Source organism: Magnolia sinica, chromosome 6 (genome assembly GCF_029962835.1).
Source record: "Magnolia sinica isolate HGM2019 chromosome 6, MsV1, whole genome shotgun sequence".
NCBI classification, from domain to species: domain Eukaryota; kingdom Viridiplantae; phylum Streptophyta; class Magnoliopsida; order Magnoliales; family Magnoliaceae; genus Magnolia; species Magnolia sinica.
Genome location: NC_080578.1, coordinates 17855812 through 17881894, shown reverse-complemented (window position 1 = coordinate 17881894; position 26083 = coordinate 17855812). Strand labels below are relative to the sequence as shown.

General features: G+C 40.9%; 2 protein-coding genes across 3 annotated transcripts; one reads left to right on the top strand and one right to left on the bottom strand.

Moving 5' to 3' along the window:
• Window positions 1-226: 226 nt before the first annotated feature.
• Window positions 227-20562, top strand: LOC131248440 (uncharacterized). 2 transcript variants are annotated; one of them, XM_058248722.1, is made up of 6 exons: window positions 227-472; window positions 1056-1120; window positions 1817-2058; window positions 18573-18696; window positions 19072-19224; window positions 20214-20562. In XM_058248722.1, the coding sequence occupies exons 1-5, from the start codon at window positions 319-321 to the stop codon at window positions 19204-19206; spliced, it is 720 nt and encodes a 239-aa protein (XP_058104705.1). In that variant the 5' UTR covers window positions 227-318; the 3' UTR covers window positions 19207-19224; window positions 20214-20562. The 2 variants fall into 2 exon arrangements, with proteins under 2 accessions (XP_058104705.1, XP_058104704.1); XM_058248721.1 differs by having other exon boundaries at window positions 228-472; window positions 20272-20562.
• Window positions 19685-25244, bottom strand: LOC131248438 (cytochrome P450 704C1-like). Its single transcript, XM_058248718.1, has 6 exons — window positions 24866-25244; window positions 23137-23352; window positions 22780-23064; window positions 21629-21964; window positions 21033-21236; window positions 19685-20380 (listed from the first exon to the last, which is right to left on the bottom strand). The coding sequence occupies exons 1-6, from the start codon at window positions 25160-25162 to the stop codon at window positions 20201-20203; spliced, it is 1518 nt and encodes a 505-aa protein (XP_058104701.1). The 5' UTR covers window positions 25163-25244; the 3' UTR covers window positions 19685-20200.
• Between the last annotated feature and the right edge of the window lie 839 nt (window positions 25245-26083).

Sequence of the window (26083 nt, the reverse complement as noted above, 5' to 3'; positions counted from 1 at the left end):
TTCCTGTGGTGAAGTCCACCTGAGATTTTTATCCCTCTAATATCTTGTATCAACCTTAAAATGATCTGTAAAAATGGATGAACGGCATGGATGAAATACATACATCATGGTGGGGTCCACAGATCACCGAACAGCAGCCACAGGGCTGATGGCAGGGGGAGTAGCCAATCCGTTTCCGTTTACTAAACGGGTCGGGTTCCAGCGTTGCCCGCCAAACGAGCGGACCGACTAAGCTCGCTCGACTGTCTGAGCCTCCGAGGGTTCCGAAGCCCAAAAGCAGAGAGAGAGAGAGAGAGAGAGAGAGAGAGAGAGAGAGAGATGGGAGGGAAAGGACAGAGGCGGAGGGAGAAGAACTACAAAGCAGCGCACGGAGACAACAGTCGTCTCCCTCCCCCGCCCAAACCCAGCGACCTCGACGCCCTCCCTTCCAAACTCCGCAGGATCATCGACTTCAAGACCCCCGCACCCATCGGTCTTCTTCTTCTCTTTCTCAAAAATCCTCATAATACCAAATCCATTTGTGTATCACCAATTAAACTGGCAGCATAGTCACTCAACAAAAATATGTTTTTTTTTTTTTTTAAAATCTTCCAAAACAAAATGACAACGTTTGGACATTCCTAACCCTTCAATCGGTGGCATACAAGTGGTTAAAAAAAGTTAGCTGTGATTTATATTCAGGTGAAAAAAGGCCCATTTATCAGATGGTTAGGATAATACAATCAAAGTAAATTTTAGTTAGTTTCCAATTAATGGCGGAGCCTGCAGGACCCCTGGTTCAAATCATCATACATATGCCACATGTATGGCGCATGATCTGGAATTATGAAAAATGGGGCCCCTCTAAAGACGAGCAATCAGCTCTCTAAGTGGGATAACCTTCAGCTCTTGGGTTCTCAATGAGGGAGTTACTCTATACCTGTAGACATTGATTTAGAATGCTTATAAACGTTGGAAGCTTGCGTTAGTGAGATTTAGCTTGGTCTTTCCTCAATGAAGCAATAATATGTATCTATTTACTTCTTATTTGGGTTGATTATTTTCTGGATTTTCAGGGTCTTTAAAATTTTCAACAGACACCAAACACAAGAGAAGAAATGGAGATGTTGCTGGTGACCAAGTAAGTGAAATGTGGACTTTCTTAGGGGGCGTTTAGATAGTAAGTTTTTAAGATAAGCTACTTATGCCTCCAGTAGCTTATCTTGGTTTCTACTAGTAAGTAAAAAAGTTACTTATAGTCGATCTTAAACCAAACTTATCTCAAATAGGTTACTCGTGTACTGCTGTAAGTAGAGAAAGTAAATTATTTGGTGGTATCCAAACGGGCCCTTAGCGTCTTGCACTATGTTAAATAAAAAATGACATGCTACGAATTACGATGCGGAGTAAAAAAAATAAAAATAAGTTTGAGCACGTTACGGTCCAGTTTGGATGAGAATGTTCGTGAGGAAAAAAAGAAGAGCAATGGGTGTGCACTTCCTTTTGTAGGGTTCTTCCTGCAAAATACAAATAATTGATTCTTTGAGAATATCTTAAAATTCAATTTTTTGGGTTATCAGGGAGAATCCTGGAAAATGATGGCACGCTAAGTGGCCAACATGGTCCCTTCGAAATTCACAAACTGGCCCTAAACATTCATCTTGATTTCATATGATTTTGTCATACACAAATCACAAGATCAACACATTAGTGTAGTGTATCCCTATTCCCTATATTAGTGTGATTATACTACCATAGTGCTTGAAAGTACCATTGTTTTATCACCATTCAAAATGGTATAGAGGGCCTAAGGGTTAGAAATCTGATTCATTTTCAGAAAGTGAATTCCAAGGGGAAGGATGCTTGTGGTTCTAATGCCTCCAAGTTTAAAGAGGGTGGTAACAATGATAAGATGAGGGCACCTAACCCTGAAGTGGACAGAGATGAAATTACAAATACGAATGCACATGATAAGAAAAAAGGAAAGAGGAAGAGGAAGGCTGTTGATGACCTTCGTTTTCAGAAATTGGGTCAGGATATGTCTGCTACTGGCTTAACAAAACGAGAGCGCAAGAAGAAGTAAGTATTTCATTTACATCTATCTCTTCCTCTGTAGACTGTAAACATTAGTTTGAATTCTTTTTTATTTTTTCCAGTAAGGATAGGCGAGTTCAACATGCTCAGAACTTTCAACCACTTATTTTGAATGTCGAAGTAGTATTTGGATATTGGCATTGATTCGTCCATTTACAGAAAATTTTAAGTGTTCCCAGTACGTAAGCAGCAACACTTCTGAACTAATTTGTATATTAGCTTGACTCTTGTCTTTATTGCTTAATGCTTTCTTTAAGGGCCTGTTTGGAATTGAGGATTTCATGGTAAAGTAATGCAAAAGCATAATGATTGCTTTTTGGTTTCATATTACGCTGGAATCTTAAATTGCAGTGAGAAAATAGCTGTTTTCCATGGTCTGAAAGCATAAACAAACAGACGAATTTTGACCACCTATTTTTCCATGGTCTGAAAGCATAAACAAACAGACGAATTTTGACCACCTATTATTACCATGCTCTGTGGTTAGCATCTAACAGGTTCCTATTCTTGCAATTGGATTGCAGGGGGAATGTAAACATTGATGAATGTGTCAATGATCATTTACTCCTGGTGGGATTTGTACTTCACATAATACGTTGTTGGTTCTCACGTATGAATATGTAGTACTCATATCTACTGCATATCTATGATGTGGCTAACATACCCAATTGGAAATTAGAATCGTTCATTGCTAAGAAATCCACAACGTAAAACCATCAACACCACAGCAAGATTAGGTATCAAACACAAACACACTAGTCCTTTCAAGATCTAAAACAGAAACCCTAATCAAAGACCCAGCAACATCCCCATCACGAGTTGCTATGAAACAATGCAGTACAAGGGTTGCGATAAACATCCAACGAACACCTACAAAACATACTTAGGAGGCCACCTTTGACCTTCCTCAAACACGACTGAATAAATATACTGAATTTACGACAACAATGAGCTCAACAACAATCCCAAGTAGGGCGTTGGCATCCCCAGAGTACTCTGCAATGCTAGTGTTGGAGTGTTGTCCAACGTCGGAGTTGTATGAGGTGGAGATTGCTCAACAACGACGGGGAATATGCCATGAGCAACATTGGCATGGAGTCGGGTACCAGGAACTGTAGGCGGGGAGTGATTAATCACAGAGGAGACACTGCCGAGAGGAATGACGTAATAGCCTTGGAAGATTGACTATGCAATCAATGCTTACACGTGGGAGAGACTAATACAGGGTACACATATTATGATAATGGATTTTGCTGGAAATATGAAATGCGCAAGGTTAGATTATGTGCATGGGGAGATTATTAGGTAAGGGGACGTGAACTTGTATTCCATGTTGCATTTTCGCAGCAGGCCATTGCGGAACTCCCCATGCAGCATAATGTGTGGTGGAAGATCCTACTACTATAGCATGCACAGTATATCGATTCTCCAAATCAGTTGTAGATTGATCGTATGGTACAATTCTAGAGAGTGTTGGTATAAAGTGTGTGCGTGTGTGTGTGTGTGTGTGTGTGTGTGTGGCTCTTTTAATGGAAGTGCGTGTGCACACTTTCTTCTTCTCCTGCAGTGTACAATATGTTCTCTTTTAATAAAACACTATATGTGAGCATTTTTAGGGATGTACATCGAGTCGAACCGAATTGAGCTGGCCTCAGCTCGACTCGGCTCGGCCACTAGCTGACCCCAGCTCGAACTCGGCTCGGCTCGGTCTTCAAGCCTGACTGGCCAGCTCGGTTCGGTTCGGTTCGGTCAGCAGCTCGGGCCAATTCGAGCTGAGTTCGCCTGTGCAGCATTTTCACAAACACATGGACTGCACCTTCAAAATCTCACTGTACGTAAAACAACAGCAGTGGTTTTACAGGTATTTTATCAAACACCTTCTAAGCAACATAAAAACCAAGAAAAAAAAGGGTATTTGTTTCATATACATTCCTTCCTTGCCAACAGCCACACTTCGTTGAGTCATTTCATCAAACACTTGGTGATCAACATCAATATCAAAGTACCTGAGTCACCGAACTGGTTCAATCCGAGTTCTATTCGAGTTGGGTTCGATCCGAGTCGAGTCGAGCTGGGGCCAACTCGTACTCATTTTCGAGCTCAAAAAATTAGCTCAACTTGGCTTGAACTTAGCTTCGAACCGAGTCAAATCGAGTTTTTTCGAGTCGAGTCGAGTCAAGTGAGCTAATCACGCTAGCTTGGTTCGTGTACACCCTTAAGCATGTTGTACACAAAACATTTTTCCTAAACTCTTTTATTATCTCCTTCCTCTCATCTCTTCTCCACACCCTAGTCATCAAATCATCTTCTAATTGGTATCAGAGCCTAGATCAAGCCATTTTGCATCAGACCAATTGAGAGGTGACATGTCAGTTTGCCGACGTCATTAGCTGTATGATTGACGTCAGTGCTGTAGGGACGCATGGACCTCATTTGAGCTGAAAGTTTAGGAGTTTGATAGATATTGATTTTAGATGATTTGTTATCTTTTTTTTGGAAAATTTTAAGACCTTTTATGGTGTTTTGGCCAAAATAGAGAAATTCGAAAATCGGGGCCCTAGCCAAATTTTCTTCGATTTATCTTAAATCGATAAGCTTTTCTCTAGGTTTTTTTTTTTTTTCCCTCAAGATGAACCGAAATCTTCCTCCTAAGTTAATCATGGAGGGGTTTTTAGTTAGGATTCATGTTTGAGTGGGTTTTACCCTCAAACATACGGTGACCATGCTGTTTTTTGCTTGTTTGAGTCAGATCTGACTGTATTTGTTGTTGTTTTGGACGATTGTTGTTTGTTTGGGGTTTATCTCTTATTTCCTTTTAAGGATTGAGTGAGAGAGAGTTGGTCGAAGTTGTTTTTTTTAAAAAAAAGAAAATTTACTTGGAGCCTTCATATGGATGACAAAAGGGCCCTCATCTCTTGGCATGGGCTCTCTCGAATCCAACCCCCCTACAGATCACCTCTGTTAAATTGAATAGTGATAACTATCTTCAATGGGCGCAATCTGTAAAAGTGTTCATGGGAGCTTGTGAGAAGCTGTCATATATTTTGAATGATCCTCCAAGCTTTATAGATGCCACCTACTAGTCCTGGACAAAGGAGAACTATCAAGTTATTGCATGGTTGTTGAATAGTATGGATTCTTCGGTTAGCCACTCAGTGATGTTTTTATCCTCGGCTAAAGGCATTTAGGATACACTTCATGATATGTTTTCTAAGTCTCAAAAATGTTCATGGATATTTCAGCTTTTTCAAGCAATTGGTCGGTTCCAACAAGACTCAAGATCATTAAAAGATTATCATTTGGCACTTTGAGGTATGTGGGATGAGTTGGACCTGTATTAGCAACTTCCTTCCAAATGTAAAGACAATCATGAACATGCTCATGAGCAACGGGATGACACTCGCATCATGCATTTCCTAGCCAGGTTTTACTTCGATTACCTTAGTGTTCGGGATCAGGTTGTTGTGAAGGATCCTCTTCCCCCTGTTGACAACAGTCTATGCCATGTGCCAGTGCGCTACTATCTGTACTATTCATTCTCATTCATTTGTGCCACTAGAGCATTCGACACGTCTTGCTAGCAACTAATCTTCTCTTCTTCCTGCCCTTTGGGTACCATCATTAAGTTCTAAGCGCACCTTTGGTTATGGTGGTTGTGGTAGAGGCCGCAAGGGAGATCGCAGTGAAGGCGGTCACAATCTTTGTGGTTGTGGTGGCCGTGGACGAGGACATGTTGGTTCTCATATTTGTTCGCATTGCGGTGAAATCAATCACACTGTTGATTATTGTTGGCAGCTCCATGGTCATCCAACGTGTGTCGCCGCTTCTGTTACTGCCACAATTGCTCCTGATTGATAGCCTTCCACCCCTACAATTGAGCAGCCTTCTTTAGGGGAATCTCTTATCATATCTCAGCCTCAGGCTGCATATGATGCCCTAATGTAGCTTCATGTTCGTGATGTTCCCGAGCCTTCTTACATAGCTTCGGCCCAGTTAGGTACCGCTCTTCTTGCGTCTTCCTCTTCTACCTCTTAGGTCATAGACTCTGGAGCATTCTCCCACATGACTAGTAAGTCACAAACTCTTTTTCTCTTATTCTCCTCACCACTCTTAGTATGTCACTGTTGTGGATGGAACCCGAACTCCCATTTTTGGAATTGGTTCAATCTCTCTTTTCCCTTGTCATTATCCTCAATCTTGCCCGTGTCTCGTTTTCCATTAATCCTATTGTCTGTTAGCTCTCTTATTAGATCATTAAATTGTTCCATTATCTTCTTTCTCTCTCATTGTTTTTTTTATGACCTACAGACGAAGAGAATAATTGGTGGGGGCATGAGCGAGGAGGCGTTTATCTTTTTAATAATACACATATTGCTGCTTTTAGTACCCTTTCTTTGGATCGAGAGTCCTTAACATGGTATGGTGGCATTGCTGTTTAGGCCATCCATCATTATCTAAATTGAGACTTTTGTTTCCTTCCTTAATTATCACCAAACCTTTATGCTGTGATATTTGTGAATTGTCTAAACATCATCCTACTACGGTTTCTCCCAGCTCTTCTGGAAGGAAACCTCACCCTTTTGAACTAGTTCACTTGAATGTCTCTCTCACATGCTCTTCAAAGTCCTGACTGGACGAAGGCGATGATGGAAGAAATGTTTGCGCTTGAGAAGAATCATACTTGGGAACTAGTTCCTCTTCCTCCAGGGCACAAACCTGTTGGATGTCGATGGGTTTACACGATCAAGTTCCTTCCAGATGGTTCTATTGATCATTATAAAGCCCATCTTGTTGCTAGGGGCTACACGCAGACTCATGGCGTGGATTACTTCGAGACATTTTCTCCGGTGGCTAAGCTTAATTCCATTCGTGTGGTGATCTCCTTGGTCGTCAATTTATCCTGGCCCTTGTTTTAACTCAATGTTAAGAATGCATTTTTTTCATGGGGATCTTGCAAAGGAAGTATACATGTGTCAACCTGCTGGCTTTATTGCTTCCCACAATTCTACGCTTGTGTGTCGGTTAAAGAAGAATCTTTATGGACTCAAACAGTCCTCGCGTGCGTGGTTCAAAAAATTTAGTCAGTCTCTTATGTAGTTCAACTTTGTTTGTAGTCATGTTGACCATTCCCTCTTTATATGTTGTTGATCGACGGGCATCATGATTTTCATTGTGTATGTGGATGATATTGTACTATTCGGCAGTGATTCTGTTAGAATGTGAGATGTCAAAGAATTTATGAAGACCAAGTTTGAATTCAAGGATCTTGGTGCTCTTCGTTACTTCCTAGGAATAGAGGTTGGTCGATCCCTATCTGGGGTGGTCTTGTCACAATGAAAATATGCTCTTGATCTTCTCATGGAGATTGGGATGTTAGGATGTAAACCTACTACCACCCCATGGATACTTCACAAAAGCTTCAACTAGATGATGACATTCTTCTTTCTGATCTTGGGATGTATCGATGTCTTGTAGGCCGGCTTATTTACTTGACTATTACTCATCCATATCTTTCCTTTGCGGTGGGCGTTGTTAGCCAATTCATGCAAGCTTCTCGTTCTTCACATCTCATGGCTGTATACCGTATACTTCGGTATCTTAAATCAACCCTGGATCTTGGCACTTTCACTCTCATGATCATCTTCATCTTTCTAGCTATTCTGATGCCGATTGTGTATGTAGTATCTATGACTGCCGCTCTACGTCTGGCTTCCGTACCTTCCTAGGTGGCAATCTTATCACATGGAAGAGCAACAAGCAATCGGTTGTTTCTCGGTCCTCGGCTAAAACAGAATATTGTGCTATGACTTATGCGACGTGTGAGCTCGTGTGGCTTCTCACCCTTCTTAAAGAACTTGGCTATTCTCCTTTGGCTCTTATTTCTCTTCATTGCGATAACCAAGCGGCCATACATATTGCTCGTAACCAGGTTTTCCATTAGCGCATCAAACATATTGAGATTGACTGTCACTTTATTCGGGAGAAAGTTGCCTTTAAGGAAATCTCCACTCCTTTTGTTCGATCCAGGGATCAACTTGCTAATGTTCGTTCAAAGTCTTTAAGTCGAGATGCTCTTCATCGTGTTCGTGGCAAGTTGGGTATTATCAAATATCAACATCTATGCTCCAACTTGAGGGGTAGTCTAGAGAGTGTTAGTGTAAAGTGTGTGTGTTAAATACTCTTTTAATGTAAGTGAATGTTCACACTTTCTTCTTCTCCTACAGTGTACTATATGTTCTATTCTAATAAAACATCATGTATGTGGGAATAGTAAAGAATGATTTGATGATGATAATGTGAATAAGAGATGAGAATATTGAGAGAGAGAAGAAGGAGAGTTTGAGAGAGATGATGTGTTAGGCTTCCTTACCCTAACACATAATATTTTATTATAAAAAAGCATATAGTACACTGCAGGAGAAGAGGGAAGTGTGCACATGCACTTACACTAAAAGGGGCCACTAACCACATACACAATACACTAGCATTTTCTATACTCCCCCTCAAGTTGGAGTATAAATGTTGATCATGCCCAACTTGTCACGAACACAATGAAGAGCATCTCGACTCAAAGACTTTGTAAGAACATAAGCAAGTTGATCCCCAGATCGAACAAAAGGAGTGACGATTTCCTTAGAAGCGACTTTCTCTCGAATAAAGTGACATTCGACCTCAATATGCTTGATTCGCTCGTGGAAAACTGGGTTACGAGCAATATGGATGGCCGCTTGGTTGTCACAGTGAAGAGGAACAGGATCCGAAGGAGGATAGCCAAGTTCTTGAAGAAGGTTGCGAAGCCACACGAGTTCATACGTCGCATGAGCCATAGCACGATATTCTGCTTCAGCCGAGGGCCGGGCAACAACTGGCTGCTTTTTGCTCTTCCAGGTTATAAGATTGCCACCTAGGAAGGTATAGAAGCCGGATGTAGAGCGGTGATCAAAAGTACTACCTGCACAATCAGCATCGGAATAGCCAGAAAGATGAAGATGACCATGCAACTGAAAGCGGATGCTAAGACCCGGGGCTGATTTTAAATACCGAAGTATGTGGTAGACAGCCGTGAGAAGGGAAGTACAGGGAGCTTGCATGAATTGGCTAACAACCCCCACCGTAAATGAGAAATCTGGGCGAGTAATAGTCAGGTAAATTAGCCGGCCTACAAGTCGTCAATACATCTCGGGATCAGTAAGGAGAGCACCATCATCTGGTCGAAGCTTCTGTGAAGTATCCATGGGAGTGGTAGAAGGCTTGCACCCTAACATGCCGGTTTCCATGAAAAGATCAAGTGCATATTTTCGTTGTGACAAGACCAATCTGGATGATGAGCGAGCAACTTCAATTCCGAGGAAGTAGTGAAGAGGACCAAGATCCTTGATCTCAAACTTGGTCTTCAAAAAATCTCTGGACAGAACAATATCATCCACATAGACAATGAGAACCATGATGCCCGTTGATTGACGACATATAAAGAGAGAACGATCGGCATGACTACGAACAAAGCCAAACTCCAAGAGAGCCTGACTAAATTTTTCGAACCATGCATGTGGGGATTGTTTGAGTCCATAAAGAGCCTTCTTCAACCGACATACAAGTGCAGGGTTGTGAGAAGCAACAAAGCTAGGAGGTTGATGCATGTAAACTTCCTCTGTAAGATCCCCATGGAGAAATGCATTCTTAACATCAAGCTCAAACAAAGGCCATGATAAATTAACGGCCAAGGAGAGCACAATGCGAATCGAATTAAGCTTAGCCATCGAAGAGAATGTCTCGAAGTAATCCACACCATGAGTCTGTGTGTAACCTTTAGCAACAAGACGGGCTTTATAGCGGTCAATTGAGCCGTCTGGAAGAAACTTGATCGTATAAACCCATTGATAGCCAACAGGTTTATGGCCTAAAGGAAGTGGCACAAGGTCCCAAGTATGATTCTTATCAAGAGCAGACATTTCTTCTATCACCGCCTTTGTCCAATCACGACTCTGAAGAGCATGTGAGAGAGATCTAGGAATAGTCTGTGATGAAAAGGAAGCTGCAAACGACTGAAAAGACGGTGAAAGATGATCATATGAAACGAAATTACTAATGGGGTGTTGAGTACAAGATCGTGACCCTTTGCTCAAGGCAATAAGAAGATCTAAACTAGAGGTAGGAGAGTCACCTGAGCCAACATCCAAAGTGAGCGGAAGGGTGGATGTCTGAGTGTGTAAAGATTTATCTTGACAATGATACACCCGCAGAGGCTTAGGCTCACCCATATCACTAACAGGATGCTGAATAGAGGGAAGGAGTTTTCCCATGATCACTAGTGGAAAAAGGAGAAGAGTTATACTCCCCCTGACTCGCAAGAAGGTCACAAAGGGATCGGCCTGGAGCAGAGAAAAAAGAAATATCCTCAAAGAAGGTTACATTGACAGAAACATATTTCTTGCGAGTCAATGGGTCAAAGCATTTATACCCTTTCTGACCCCGAGTATACCCTAGAAAGACACATTTAATTGCCCTGGGGCTAAGTTTATCATTACTCTCATCCAAAATTTGAACAAAGCATGTACAACCAAAAACTTTAGGTGGGAGAGGAAATAGATTATCATGAGGATACAATGTAGTAAATGAAGATTTGTAAGACAAAATACGTGAGGGTATACGATTAATAAGAAAAGTAGCAGTGAGAAGAGCATCGCCCCAAAAATGTTTAGGTAGATGCATACCAAGCAGAAGGGTGCGAGCAACTTCAAGAAGATGACGATTCTTTCGTTCTGCAATACCATTTTGTTGAGGTGTGCGAGCACATGACGTCTTAGATAAAATACCACGTTCCTGCAAGAAGGACAGAAAGGCAGTAGACATGTATTCCCCCCCATTATCAGAATGGAGGGATTTGATGGAACAATGAAATTGAGTGCACACTTCATGATAAAACACTTTAAACGCATCAAACACTTCACTTTTAGATTTCAAAAGATAAATCCAAGTCATGCGGGAATAATCATCAATAAAGGTAACAAAATATCTAAATCCAAAAGTTGAGGTAACTGGAGCAGGTCCCCAGACATCTGATTGAACCAGAAGAAAAGGTTGAGATTTCCTCCCAGAAGAGCTTGGAGGAAATGTAGCACGATGATGTTTAGATAATTCACAAATATCACAACATAATATTTTAGTGACAGGTAAGGAGGGAAACAAAAGTCTCAATCTAGCAATGGATGGGTGGCTTAAGCAGCAATGCCACCGAGTCATGGACTCTCGATCTAGAGAAAGGGTACTAGAAGCGGCAATGGGTGTATCATCGAGAAGATAAACACCTTCTCGCTGATGCCCCCTACCAATCACTCTCTTTATCTGTAGGTCCTAAAACAAACAATAAGAAGGGAAGAAGGTAATGGAACAATTGAATGATTTAGTAAGAGAGCTAACAGACAATAAGTTTAATGGAAAACGAGGCACATGAAAGATTGAGGACAAAGACAAGGAAGAAGAGAGAGGGATGGAACCAATCCCAGAGATGGGAGATTGGGTTCCATCTGCGACTGTGACATACTGAGTGTGGGAGAAGGAGAATAAGAAGAAAAGAATTGACACTTACCAGTCATATGTGAAGAAGCTCCAGAGTCGATGACCCAAGAGGTAGGAGAGGATGACGCAAGAAGGGCAGTACCTGACTGGGCAGAAGCTGCGTGAGAAGACTCAGGAATATCACGAATGTGAAGCCGCATAAGGGCATCATATGCAGCCCGAGAAATGATAAGAGACTCCCCTGAAGTAGACTGCTCAGCTGTCGAGGTAGAAGATTGTGTCTTAAAAGCAACCGTGGATGTAACAGAAGTAGCGGCATACGTAGGACGACCATGTAGCCGCCAGCAATAATCAACCGTGTGATTAGTTCCATCGCAATGTGAACAAATGCGGGAACCATCACGTCCTTGTTCACGTCTACCACGATCACGAAGACTACGGCTGCCATGACTGCGATCTCCCTCGCGGCCTCTACCACGACCACCAAAGCTAGAAATGCGCCTCGAACTCAAGGATGATGCCCGAAGACCAAGAGAGGACTGATCACCAGCAAGATGTGCCGAACGCTTGGGTGGCACAAATGAATGAGAAGGAAGAGTAGAGGCAGTAGCACGTTGACACATGGCATAGACTGTCATCAATGGGGGAAGATGATCCTGCAAAACAACTTGATCTCGAACATGAAGGTAATCAGAACTCAACCCAACTAGGAACTGCATGATACGAGTATCATCCCGTTGCTTATGAGCATGTTCATGATCCTCTTTACATTTAGAAGGAAGAGGTTGATACATATCCAACTCATCCCACATACCCTGAAGCGTTGAATAGTAATATTTTAAGGATCTGGAGTTTTGTTGGAACCGACCAATTTCTTGAATAAGTTAGAATACCCGTGAAAAATTCTGAGATTCCGAGAACATATCATGAAGCATATCCCAAATACCTTTAGCCGATGATAAAAACATCACTGAGTGGCTAATCGAGGAATCCATACTATTCAACAACCATGCAATAACTTGATAATTCTCCTTTGTCCAAGACTTGTAGGTAACATCTGTAGAGTTTGGGGGATCATCCAAAATATATGACAACTTGTCACGGGCTCCTAAAAATACTTTTACAGATTGTGTCCATTGAAGATAGTTGTCACCATTCAACTTAGTGGATGTAATCTGCAAGGGGTTGGATTCAAGAGACCCTATGCCAAGAGATGAGGGCTCTTTGTCAGCCATAGGAGAGTCCAAGAGAGATAAACCTATGCCAAGAGATCCCCTACGCTAAGAAAGATTGATTCAAACAACTCTATCTCACTCAATCCTTCAAGATAATAAGAAATAAACCTCAAACAAATATCAATCATACCATGAAACGCAGTCAAAAAAGCCATAACCGAGTGAAAAACGGCCCAGCCGCACGTCCGTTTGAGGTTAAAAACCTCTCAAACATTGATCTTAAGTAAAAAATCTACCATGGGTAGCTTGGAAGGAAGATTTCGGTCCACATGGAGGAAAGAAACCAAAGAAAAGCTTACCGATTTGAGGTAGATTGAAGAAAAACGGAAGATGGGCCCAATTTTCGAATCTCTATTTCGCCCAAAATACCATGAACCAATAAATTTTGAAAAAATACGACAAATCTTCTAAAATCAAGATCTATTAAACCCCTAAACTTTAGCTCAAACGGAGTTCATGTGTCCGTACAACGCGTCGCCTCTCAATCTGTTGGATGCGGAATGCCTGGATCTAAGCTTTGATACCAAGTAGAGAATGATTTGATGATGAGCATGTGAGGAATTTTGAGAGAGAGAAGAAGAAGAATGAGAGTTTGGGAGAGATGATGTGTTAGGCTTCCTTACCCAACACATAATATTTTATTATAATAAAGCATATAGTACACTGTAGGAGAAGAGGGAAGTGTGCACATGCACTTACACTAAAAGGAGCCACTAACCACATACACAATACACTAGCATTCTCTATAGGAATGTTGTACAAGCACAACATTTTTCCCAAACTCTCTTCTTCTCTCTCACAGTCTCACTCCTCTCTTCTCCACACCACCATCTACTTGCATGTACACAAAATCGAACCCATTTTTTGTAGACAAGGTGTAAGATGGGTGGTTGGTATCTGCAGCCATGTAACATGCCAGTTGGAATGAGCATGCAAAAGTAGGCATTTTTTATTGGTAAAACTCCACAATATTTTAGTGACCCCCATCATTGTCTGCATGCATGTACATAAAGTCTCACCAAACCAGTGTTTTAAATAGCAAATAGCGTGTAGCGTAGCGTTCACCCCTCTGAAGCATGAGGCGTAAGCTACACAACTTCTAGATTTTTAATCAAGGTTGTGCTTGGTTACACCAATCTATGATATTCTTCACCAAATTAGACTGATTAATAATGAAATTTAATAAAATTTCATGATATTTGGTGCAACCAAACACAACCTAAAGTAATTGGAGAGGACAATAATTAAGTATAAGGGTAAAGAAAGAGTAATGAAACTGATTTAATTTTGTTACTTATTATTTTGCTAAAAGCATCGAAAATATTAACTAATTTTATTGAAAATTTAAAAATTGTAACAAACATGGTGTGCCTTAACGGCCGTTATGTAAAGGTAACAGTGGCAACTGTTACACATTATGGGGTCGTAAAGGCCATAATAGCCATCACGGAAAAAATGATCCATAACAGCTATTACAACCCCCTATAAAGGTTGTAACTCCCTGTAATGGTCCATTATGGGGCCGATACAGTTTTTCCATATATATATATTTTCAATAAAAAAGAGAGACAGTAGTGGCCATTACAGGGGTTGTAACGGTCGTTACAACCCGTATCTTTAAGGTAATGGTGGTGGCCGTTATAGCCACTGTTATGAAATACCTTGGTAACAAATCATTGAAAACATTAATTGATTTTAATGTTGTAGCAAAAAATAACTTGTAATGTAAGATATGTAGTGTATAGCATAGTCGATGTAGCATGTAGTGCGCACAAATTATCATGTAGTATATGCACATGTGGCTTAAGCTATTTTCATGAACTACATTGCGTTAAGGCTAAGCTACATTATGTAGCGGAAGACATAGCGTAGCTATTTAAAACACTGCACCAAACTTATGCCGGCAGGGTGGAAGATGGGTTTGCTATTTCGTAGCCATGAAACATGCTAATCGTAAAAATCATGGAAGAAATGGGATTTCGAATCAATTAAACTCCACATTATTGTCATAACCCCCATCACCGTCTACTTGCATGTACAGAAAATCGTATGCAAAGTGTCCCATATCCGTTATGATACGGCCATAAAGGCTGATACGTACAAGTAATTGCCGTGACCGTGATGCGATGCAGGGGTGAAATGGGGGAATTGGTTTTTTGGAATCATATCGGCCGCTACGGGGCGTAATAACCATTACTCCTGTAATGGTAAAAAAAAAAAAAAACTGCAACTTTTTTCTATTTAAATCTATTTTTCTCCTCTAATTTTTTTTTTTTCTCACTTTTCTCATTCCAAAAACTCCCCTAGATCATTCTAAAACAGATTTTGACCACTCTTGCCATAGTTTTTAAGATTAAAACCGTAGATTGAAGCGATTTGAGTGAATAAAAGCTCCGAGGGCAATGTTTTCAAAAAATTGAAAAAAGTGGTATTCATGCCATTTTTTCCGATTTCTATTTCTAATGCTTGATTGTAATGTGTAAACATTAGAGATATATAACCATGTTCATAAATTCTCCACACAACCCAATATGACACTCTCACCAAAGAGTGGACCGTTATACTACCATAAACATATTCAAAAAAGAAAAAATGAATACACATTTGGAATATTTACATTATTCTGGATTTTCTATTATATATATATATATATATTCAGAATATTTCGAACAAAAAAAAAAACCAACCGTTACATGGGTCTTAACGGTCGTTATGCCTCTATATCGGCCGATACCTGTATCGGTAATGGTGGTGACCATTACTGCCACCTTTATTGATATGGAATACCTTGATTGTATCCAATTTCTTTCGATGGGTTGGAAGATGGGTTGCTGGTAACAGTAGACATGTAACATGTGTTTCGGTAAAAGGCGTTGACATGAGTGGGCAAAATATACCAAATAACAGTACGAGTAACATACAACCCTGTCATCTGGAACGAAAAGGAGAAGAAACCCCATGGTGGTTAGGGCATGCTGACCTTTCTGAGGCAGCAGATAGAGACTTTCAAACAATCGTCACCCACTCTGCAGCAGCCCGCATTCAAAGGATTCAGGAATATGGCCGACTCCATGTACAAGCAATCTGTGGGAGAAATTGATGTGCATTAGAGAAGGTAGAGCCGATGATCTATACATGGAATGAATGCAACTGTTAATCACCCACTCCGAGTTCTTTCTGGTCATCGATGAGAGCAGGCAGACATGCGACCGTCTCAAGTCTCTCGACGCAGGTGCAGGAGATGATGGATGGTGATCGACGTCTCCTGGGATGGTAGATGGAAATAGCTTATTCGTGGAGGGGGAAGTGTGTGGCGAGATATAGGGCAGTGGTATAGTTGTAGAGACAAACGGTCGTCTCAAAGGCAGGAGAAATCCATGTGAATCAATCAATGTATTCAAATAGACTGTACCCTAACTACATCTGATGGCACGTAACTCGATGGTGGCAGGCCTTTAACCTTTTGCAGTTGATATCCAATCACCATCCCTATGCTATAATGATAGAATGCATGTATTTTCTATCATGGAATCCTCAATTCAAAACAGGCCCTAAACGAAGCTTATTTACTGCTGAAAGAAACAAGGAAAAGAAACAAGCTGTCAACCTTAGCCAGTTCTTGTTAAGGCTTGTTCCATTGTTTAGTCTTTGTAGTCTTTTTCTTTGCTGTATTCATCAGCCTTCAATCATTCTGTGAAAATGGCTGGTTTGTCAAGGCAAGGGCCTTCTACTGTCCATTGATTTTAACTACATTAGAACAAGAGATCTGATAATTTCAATATGCATTTGATTGGGGTATATTAGTTGTGAACATGCATTTATCTCATGTGATTCGTTAAGTAGGCCTGCATTAGTTATCTGCTCTAAGTCGGACTGTGTAGATCTTTGAACTCGTATGCTGAACTATGTCACTCTTTAGGAGAACTTAGTTTGATAGGGTTGTATTTACTGTGGCTATCGACTTTGTTCAGACGTAACTGACTCACTAGGCTGTGCAAATGCAAATTCCTTTTTTTTCTTTTTCTTTTTCTTTTATTTTTGTTTCTTTTTCTTTTTCTTTTATTTTTGTTTCTTTTTTATTTTTTGCAAAATTTTCTTCTTTTGTATTTTGTCTGTGCTCTACCTCTTGGAAAAGAACACATGCTGTTGCATTGGATGGAAGTATCTCTAATGTAACCGACATGCACTGGGGCTCAGCTGTTGCATTGGATGGAAGTATCTCTAATGTAACAGACATGCACTGGGGTTCATTAGTAGCTCCCTTGACAATTAGAAAAGGTAGATCATGTGAAGGGGTCTTTTTGGCACAGAAACCCTCCCTTACTTTACTAGATATGTCAATATTGCCAGGCACAGTTTTCATTGAGCTATCTTTTATGATAGAAACTGAATTCCGATGCCAAAAAATGAGGCCGGTGCCAGCCATATGCTTTACCTTTGTTTGCATTTACGATTGTTCAAACATTTTTAACCACCCAGAAGTGTGGCCCACTTAATGACTGCCGACTAGACCAGCTTGACTTTCGCACCACCGGACATGCATAGGAGGACTCACCTGTGATGAATGATCCACATCTCTCATGTACATGCGGCAATGGCACTTGGGAAGAATAGGATTCAAAATTATTCTCATGAGAAGCCATTGAGTTCCTTGTTATGAAAGATTAGGGTTCAAAGGCTTGAAAGAAAGACGAGGAAGAAAAAAGACTTGGATTGAGATGGTGAGAAGGGATGCAGAGGGTCTTTCACTTGTCAAGGATAAGGTCTTGGATTGCAATGATTAGCAAAACATGATGTGTAAAACCAAGCCTCCCCACCCATCGAGTATCCTTTATGAGGTTGGAAGTGGGCATCCAATGGGCAGTTCTCTGCCAAATCTGTTCTCATGAAGCGGCATGAATCTGACCAACCTCCTCACTGTGCGCTAAAATTTGGAAAGCCTATAGCCCCCTTTTCCTCATCGGGTTCAAGCGGTTGCGTGGATAGCCACCACCAACAAGATCCTTACCATAGATAACCTCAGAAAGAGGAATATTGCAATAGCCAATATTTTCATCATGTGCAGGAAATATGAGGAATCTGTTGAGCATCTCTTACTTCGCTGCCAGGATGAAAGAGCAATTTGGGATCAATTCTTCAGGCTATTTAGAGTTTTCTAGGCCTTGAAGAGGTCACCAGCCGATGTTGTTGCAAGATGGGACCATGGTCCCATTGGAAATTATTTGGAGTATTTAGAATGGGAGGAAATATTTGAAGATGGAGCTCTACCCATCAGCTCTCTGTACCTATCTATCAAATCATTGGTCCTGGGGTGGGCCCCTGCCCTCCTGGAAATCTCAGGGGCTTCACTTGCATCCTTAAGAGCTGACTGGGAGGCAACTATTTTGGGGGATAGTGTTTTCTTGTTTTATCCTTTTTGTTTTGTTTGGCTCTGTGAAGTGACAATATGGTCACGTTTCGTGGCTGTTTCCTGTTTCGCACTTTTGCTTTCTTGTGTTTTAATGAAATCATTACCTTTAAAAAAGAAGAAGAAGAAGAAGAAGAAGAAGAAGAAAAAGAAGTGAGCTCAAATAGTCAGGATAAGGCTATGATAATGATGGTGATATTGGTCGGTGAGAGGGTCACACACTTTGGGTTCATCTTTCTGTCTCAGTTGTTTTCTTTCACAGTTCAAGACACACACAGTTGATATATGCTTAAAGATTAATCTCGCTTCCCATCATTTTCCATGGGTTCTAATTCCTGTAGGTACCTGGAAGAAAGAAAGAAGAAACATAAGAAGGCAAAGACAGAAATTCTAGACTTTCCCGGGTGTGAGGAAATAAAATTTGGGGAAGTTGTTGAAGCTCCACCAAAGTTAAATTTTCCCAAGGTATTTCTTTGAGTTCCAGTGCTTGCTTATGGTTTTATTTGGATGTACTATGAATTGAATTGTAGTAATCGGTTCAATGAAGACGAAAGAATCAAATTGCAATCACGTTGCTATTCGTAACAAGTAGATCTGAAATGGCAGTCAGATATGCAGTTTGGAGGTAACATAATCGCAATTAGGAGCCTCACCCTTCAATATGAATATTGAGAAGGTCATTGCAATTTGGTTATTTCTGCATCATTGGACCAATGATTTAAAGTTGCAATTCAATTCAATAGTGTGTCCAAACATGGCCTAATCTAAGTATACAATGCAATTTGTTCTGCTTTTGAAGTGGACATGCATGTCAAAAGTAAGCATTCTGTTTGTTTGAAGGCATTGAAGACCATCCAAGGTGCATCGCATGAAAGACTCCGTATACAAGCAGTTGAGGCATATAGGAATCGCAAAGGATGGGTCTCGAGGCCCGGTGTCCATCTTCCCCCTGGAACCCCAACCCTGTTATCTTGAGGCAAGCAGTAATTCCGGGTATGCAGATTTCTCGGCAGTCTTGTTTCTACAGTCATTTTGGACCTAAAATTCTTGAATCAAGATGCGTTTATCCAAGATCATGCACACTAGCTTGGATAGATCTTCAACCAAAATTTGTACTGGTTTGATTTTCCAACTCTCCATGATTCATGGATATGTATTTGATGGTCGAATTTGAAGAAAATAAAAATAAAAGAATTTGCCAATGGTCAGTATTCAATGAGCAAATATCTTTACAATAACCCAATCGATCTGATTTTGAGTTCACGACCTATCCATGGTAGGTACCACAATTTGATGGTTTAATTTGAGTTAATGTATCCAAATGTACAATTTCCGAGTGCCTACATATTAAGTATCACTCACTGCCAGAGTATGAAATAAATCTTCTTTGGAGTTTTGGAGAGACGTGGCCCGGAAATTCTACCAAACAAAAAATAATACATCAGACTGCATGAAGTGAAACAGGTGGTTGAAAACATTTTCATTATTGAACACTTTTCATTCATTTTCCTTACATTATAACATCTATCTTCCAAAAAAAAGGAAGTATAACATCTAGACTTCCATCAATGACATTTCACAACATACTTGAGAATAATATAACCAAACTGGCGCTCAGGCTCACATGGCATGTTTGCTTCATGAGACTTACATGTAGAGAGATGGCCAGATGATTGGAATCGCCCATCCTCAGACCTTTGTTGTGGATGATCCATGGTCCAAGACTCAGATGAATTAATAATTTAGACCAACTTTTACAGCTGAATGTGGGCCATTGGAAAATATTTTCAACCAGTCCAAAATTCAACTGGAAATATTGATGGTTGCGGTAAGCGTTTCAACATCATCACCGGACTGTGGCCCATCTACACTAGCACCCATGAAATGGAGGTTTCTGATTGTCCCGCAATCTCTGCATGTGGCTCCCATTACCTTGTTACTAGTCTTCATGAGACTTAAAAGTAGTACTTCATGCATGATAGGCTTGAACATAAAGGCCCTCATCGATGTGAAGAGTGATCATGGTTCTGTATTTGACAGTCTTCTTCTTGTCACTGAGCTTGAACCTGAAGAAATGAAGTAGGACTGCTGCGAAGATCTTCATCTGTCTATACGCAAATTCCTTCCCCAAACAGATGCGTGGTCCCGCCTGCTTACAAGTTACGAAGACGTGTGATGTGGTATATGATGTTCAGTAAAAAGAAATAGTGGGTCTTTTTTGTTTGATTAAGCAATGTTACCGGTGGGACGCACTTTTTCAGCCACTAAAGGATGTAGGTTCCATCATATGCATGGTTAGAAACAAACATATTATAGATGGTTTAAATTCAATGGGTGCCTGTGCATTGATTGATAGGATTATCAGATTGGTGTAGCTATTGGGCTATTATGCCTTATATTCAGTGGGTGGACTGCAATTTGGACAGCTTTGATTGAACACATCTACAATGCGGTGATCCAATCGTCATGCCACTTCCTATATCGTATGTGTATGATGATGCAAATGGTTCATTCTCTGGGAAAAACCATTGAGGGTCACAGACCAAGACCTGAAAATCCTAACCATTTAAAAAGTAGTGTAACAAAAATCACAGAAAATTATCCTTCTATAGAGCCTTTTGACAAATGACCATCTACAACACCAATTTGCGATGGTCCACCTACACATTGATCGGACAGTCCTCATCTCACAAAAATGTGCTATGTGTATGCCAGAATGCCGAAGTGCCCATCTCTGGTTCTTGAAATAAACACAACGACTAAGAAAATGGCAAATGAACATGAGAGTAGGTGCTGCTAACCTGGAAGGCCGTGAATTTGAAGGGGCTTTCGGGCTGGAAAATGCCATCATCGTCGATCCATCTTTCTGGGCGGAAAACCTCTGCATCCTCACCCCATATGAACTTCATCCTGCCCATGGCATAAGGTAGGTATGCCACCATGTCCCCTTTTCTAACTTCGAATCCATCTGGTAAGGTGTCATCTGCTAGGCAGAATTTCCCATCCTATAACAGAAACATTAGAATATCAATACGAATGCCATCAGCAATTTATTGAAGAAGTTTTATATGTTATTAGATGTAGCGATTGAACTCTGCTATGGCTACTTGTGATTACCCACATGCAAATGTAAGATGTGTTTGTTTGATCTGGGCCTGAAAATCAGGCTAATCCTGTCCTAGGTGGGCCATGTTTGCTTCCAATGTGGAACATTTGGTTAGTCTTTTTTAACCATCATCATCCTTTTCATACACGACTGCCCAACTGGTGATTAAACCAGGCTGATTTTCAGACTGCATATTGATATTCTTGGTGGGACCTGCTTGACAGATGTCCCAGATCTGGCACGACCCAAGAAGCTATGGCATGTCTCTTAGCAGATTATAGTGAAACCTACCACTGGAACTGGAGGATAGAGTCTGAGAGTCTCAGTTAGAGCTGCATGGAGATGGTGCATCTTGTTGAGTGCTTCTTCCCTCATGCTTGTGGTGAATTGATCAATGGATGATGAATCTTGTGCATGTGTTGCTTCTTTTACCTCTCGAGCGATCTTTTCTTGCACGACAGTGTTCTTGGAAATCATGTAAACAAACCATGAGAGCGTGAGAGCCGTTGTGTCCTTGCCCGCGATTATGAAATTCAGTATTATGTCTCTCAAGTAGCAATCGTTCATGTTTACTGGATCCTCATGACTCAATGCTAGAAACCTTGACAAGATGTCTTCTTTCTCCATCTGCCATTTAATGTGTTTGTGTAAGTGAACTGAATTATCATGAATGCTGTAGCAATTTTGTGCAAGGAGATATCACAAGCTGTTTCATGGTAGATGTACATTCACACGTCACGCATTTGTGACACAGACCATTCATTAGGTGGGGCCGTCCGTCAACATGCCCTTGTCCAAATTCACAAAATCAGCTGTAGATCCGTTAACAATCAGTTTTCAGTATGCGCGACTCACCTGATGAGTCAACTGGCCTGAATTTTAGACCAGGGCATGTCTGTTGTTGGCTTCCTGAAGAATGGCCTGAATCTAACATGAGTGCCATGAATGACATCTTCATCTCTTATCATGTTTACTGCCTTAGCATTTCTTTTAAATAATAGAGCCTTGAATTTAGAACAGAAGCTTGAATTTTTTGCATTTGTCTTAGGGCCATTTTAGGAGCAGAGCAAGAAAGTAATTCTCTGATTTTTGAAATTTTAAGCCAGAATGCATACGTTTCATGATTTTAAAAGTTCCATGGAGAGTTTGAAGTTTTTAGAAGGACCTAAAGAATTTGTTTCTAGGAAAGAATATCCTTATGAAAGAAATTTTGTTTGTCATGTTTGGGTATTAGCACCAGGAATTATACTATATTTACAAGATGGGGAATTCGAAATATGACCGTTGGAAAGGAATGCATTGCCCCAGAATTTGTGAGCTAGCTCCTTTCAAGAATTTCAAAACATCTGATGGAAATTGACTTCAACAAGAAACCAAGTCCAAGTATTTCCATGGGGTCCAAACGACACCTCGTAGAAATCCCAAAATTGCCTTTAACTTACCGAATCTCGCTGTCCAGACATTTGCTCCTTCTTGCTTTGAATCAGCTTATACACGAATTCATCGATCGATTTCTTTTTCTCCTGAAGCATTGCTTCTGACCCAATATTGAAACGTTTCTTCAGCTTCCACAATGGATCAACATAGTGCCAAAATGTCAGCACACTCGACTCATCGAAAGCCTCAGCAAACCTTCTCCCTTCTTCGCTGGAGCCACATAGACTGTTCAATTCCAAACCAAACCCGACCTTGAATATCGAATCCAGTGTTGATTTCATGAACAAATCCTGCCAGTGCATGGAAGCCATGATTGTATCTAATCTTATAAGTAGAATGACACTTGTAATTTCAATACTTACTTGCATATCCATTTCTTGATTGGAGGTTGCGGCATCAGAAACAATGTGGGCAAGTTTTGCAGCATTGCGTCGAAATACAACGCTACTGGAATCCCTCAAGACTTTGGTGGAGAACTCATAGCTCGCTATCTTCCTTTGGTGGCGCCATTTTTCTCCGTCAACTGCAAAAATCCCATCTCCTAAGAGGCCACTCAGAATATCATAGTGATATGTTCCCTGTTACAAACTTTGACTAGTTTGTTAGAAACTCAGTGAGTCGACAGGGAGAAGTCACTAAAAGTAAAATGGCTTTTAAGTAGGACTTGGTCGAGTCCAGAATGACTCACTTGTTGCACAAACAGTAAGATGAAAAATCAAAACAGAGAACCCATCTGACCCAACTTGAGAAGAGATGAGTCCAAGCCAAGATCTGGATTGGGACCAACATCCAAATTCCTGAGATCAACTCTAATGTGGTAATGAAAACAATTATCAACAATTTCATTACAGTAATTAGTGTTTTATCCAATCCATGTGTGCAAGATTTGAGCCTTTCATCAGGTCTTCTAGCCCAGATAGTCAGGCTCTTTCTGATGTAGAACAGATGGCCGGTGACTTCTTAAACAGACAGGGTCGAAAGAAATTGAGCCAAAAACAGCCTAATCATACACTATGGACTCTTTAGCCTAATTTTATGATCGGTTATTCATTTTGCTTGTATAATATATTGTTGAAAAGCTATCAACGAATTCTACGCCTGTAATTGTCTTTATAAAATTCAATCATTTTAGAGGTCAAATTAGAATTTAGTCCAAAATCTTTACTTCAATTTAGGGGTTATTTAGAGAAATCATGTTTTAATGATTTCACTTTTATTTATCGTCTTTGAGAGATTTCTCTTTTCTTATGGATTTAATAACTACTCTTAAGAAGAAGACAATGATCTTCACTTTATCTACTCACCCCTATATTACGTTCCCTTATGTATTTTATTTGGACTTAATTGCTTTTATTTTGCATCAGGCTCCAATGAATAATTGAAAATCAATGTAACGATTTTGGGGGGGGGGGGGGGGGGATGGGTTCATAGATTGATTTCGTTCACTTTAGTTTATCTTTATGGAAATGGAAAATTTTCTTAACCTAAAGTAAAGCAAAATCTGTAAAAAAATGAATCATGCCCATATGTAGTTTTATTATTCTATTTCAGTGACATTGGTATTTCAGTTTTGGTGAAAAAGATTTGTGATCTCTAAAATATACACAATGACCCCCAATGACAATTGTTCAGTGTGTCTGATGAATACACAAAGGTCATGATAAATCACCATCGCTGATAATATAGGACTTACGTATGGTTGGCTTGTATAGGAGCTCACCGCTGCCATAAATGGTAAATCGTTATCACTGATAATATAAGACTAAGGCATGATTAGCTTGCATGCATGCCACCTATGCTATACCCATTTCGATGTGTGGAGCGAAATGGCTTGATCTTTTAGGCCAGAAGCCTGATCTGTGTGACCGACCCTATGGAAAATTCAAATTTCACACAGGTGTACCATATTGGCACATGTGGTTGCACGTGGATGGACAGGGCTCTACATTCCAACTCATTACTCAGACCCTGACCAGACTGAGTCAACTCGGGCTAGTTCTGAGTTGGCCGGCGAGTTCTCAAACAAAACAACTCTTCATGCCCACACCAAACTCCCAAGAAGATAGAGATGGACATTGAGATCAGGTATACCTTAGCATAGTTAGTGAAGTTGGTTTTGAGCATGTATTCAACGTTGGCTGGGTTGGCGGTGTAGATCTCGCTGTTGCCGACTCCAAAGAGCCTGAAGGTTGTATGCCTGCGCGCAAGGTCTGTGTGGTAATGGTGCAGCCTCCCAAAATTCAAGAGCTGATGGAAGACAGTGCTGGATATTGGATGGTATTGCTTCTTCTTCCTTTCTGTAAACCATCCAAGGAAGAATCCTTTCAAGAGTAGTAGAGAGAGTAGTAGACTTATGAGAAGAGAGATATAAGTATAGATGAGCTTCATGAAAAAGGCTTGGGTGGGAGGATGAAGAAGAAGAAGATGAGATCCTCGAATGGTTGAAGACTTTTTAAAAAAAGAAGATAAGATGAGTCGCATAGCACTGGATTCTTAATTGCGAGAAGTGGGGCCCATGGTTCAGTAATGTAGACCGTTACATGCGGCCTACCGCGGATGGACTGAATATCACAGATTACAGGGTCCCATTACTCGGAAATCCACACGTGGGATGCACCCGACGCGGATTGCTGGCGACTAGGGTATCAATGGGCCCGGCTCGGGCCTGCATATTAGAGTTTTGAATTAGGACAACCCGAAGGCCCGGCCTGAACAGTATGAAATGCGGCCCGAGACTTACACCAGGCCCGGCCACCACCGACCGTAGGAGCTTACTGCGGTCGGAAGCTAGTTGAGGTCCAGCATGATGTTTGTGAGAGATCCACCCGATCCATCCATTTTGAAAGCTCATGTTAGGAATGGATAGATCCAAAACTCGAGTGGGCCACATTACAAGAAACAGTCAGGATTGAACAACCATCGATGAAACAAAGCTAATGTTTTTGTGTTTCCAGTTCATCCCGGTGGTATTGACCTTATGAACGGTTTGGATGCATTATAAACATGTAAGTGGACTTAGGAAGGTACCAGCTGTATTCATCTCCCTCCCTAGCTCTTCCTGTCACGTGGCCCACTTGAGTATTGGATCCGGCTCGTTGGGGCCATATCTTAACATGAGTTTGGCAAAACGGATGGATGGGATAGATTTATGAAAAAACATGACAGTGGGCCTCTCCTAGCTTCCAACTGCGTGAATTTTAGGAGCGCTTGGCACAGGGTATTAGATGGGATTAGGGGGGATAAAATTGCATCTGGTCGTGCATCTCTATCCAACATTTGGACAGAATAGGAAAGGTTGGGATTACCTGG

Excerpts from the sequence above, each read along its gene's own strand:
- LOC131248440 (XM_058248722.1), top strand. The coding sequence starts at position 319 with ATGGGAGGGAAAGGACAGAGGCGGAGGGAGAAGAACTACAAAGCAGCG. Across the intron at positions 2,059-18,572 it reads AAACGAGAGCGCAAGAAGAA|GTACCTGGAAGAAAGAAAGA; the intron begins GTAAGTATTTCA and ends TAATTCCTGTAG. Across the intron at positions 18,697-19,071 it reads CAAAGTTAAATTTTCCCAAG|GCATTGAAGACCATCCAAGG; the intron begins GTATTTCTTTGA and ends GTTTGTTTGAAG.
- LOC131248438 (XM_058248718.1), bottom strand. The coding sequence starts at position 25,162 with ATGAAGCTCATCTATACTTATATCTCTCTTCTCATAAGTCTACTACTC. Across the intron at positions 23,065-23,136 it reads ATCAAGAAATGGATATGCAA|GATTTGTTCATGAAATCAAC; the intron begins GTAAGTATTGAA and ends ATGCACTGGCAG. Across the intron at positions 21,965-22,779 it reads TGTCTGGACAGCGAGATTCG|ATGGAGAAAGAAGACATCTT; the intron begins GTAAGTTAAAGG and ends ATTAAATGGCAG.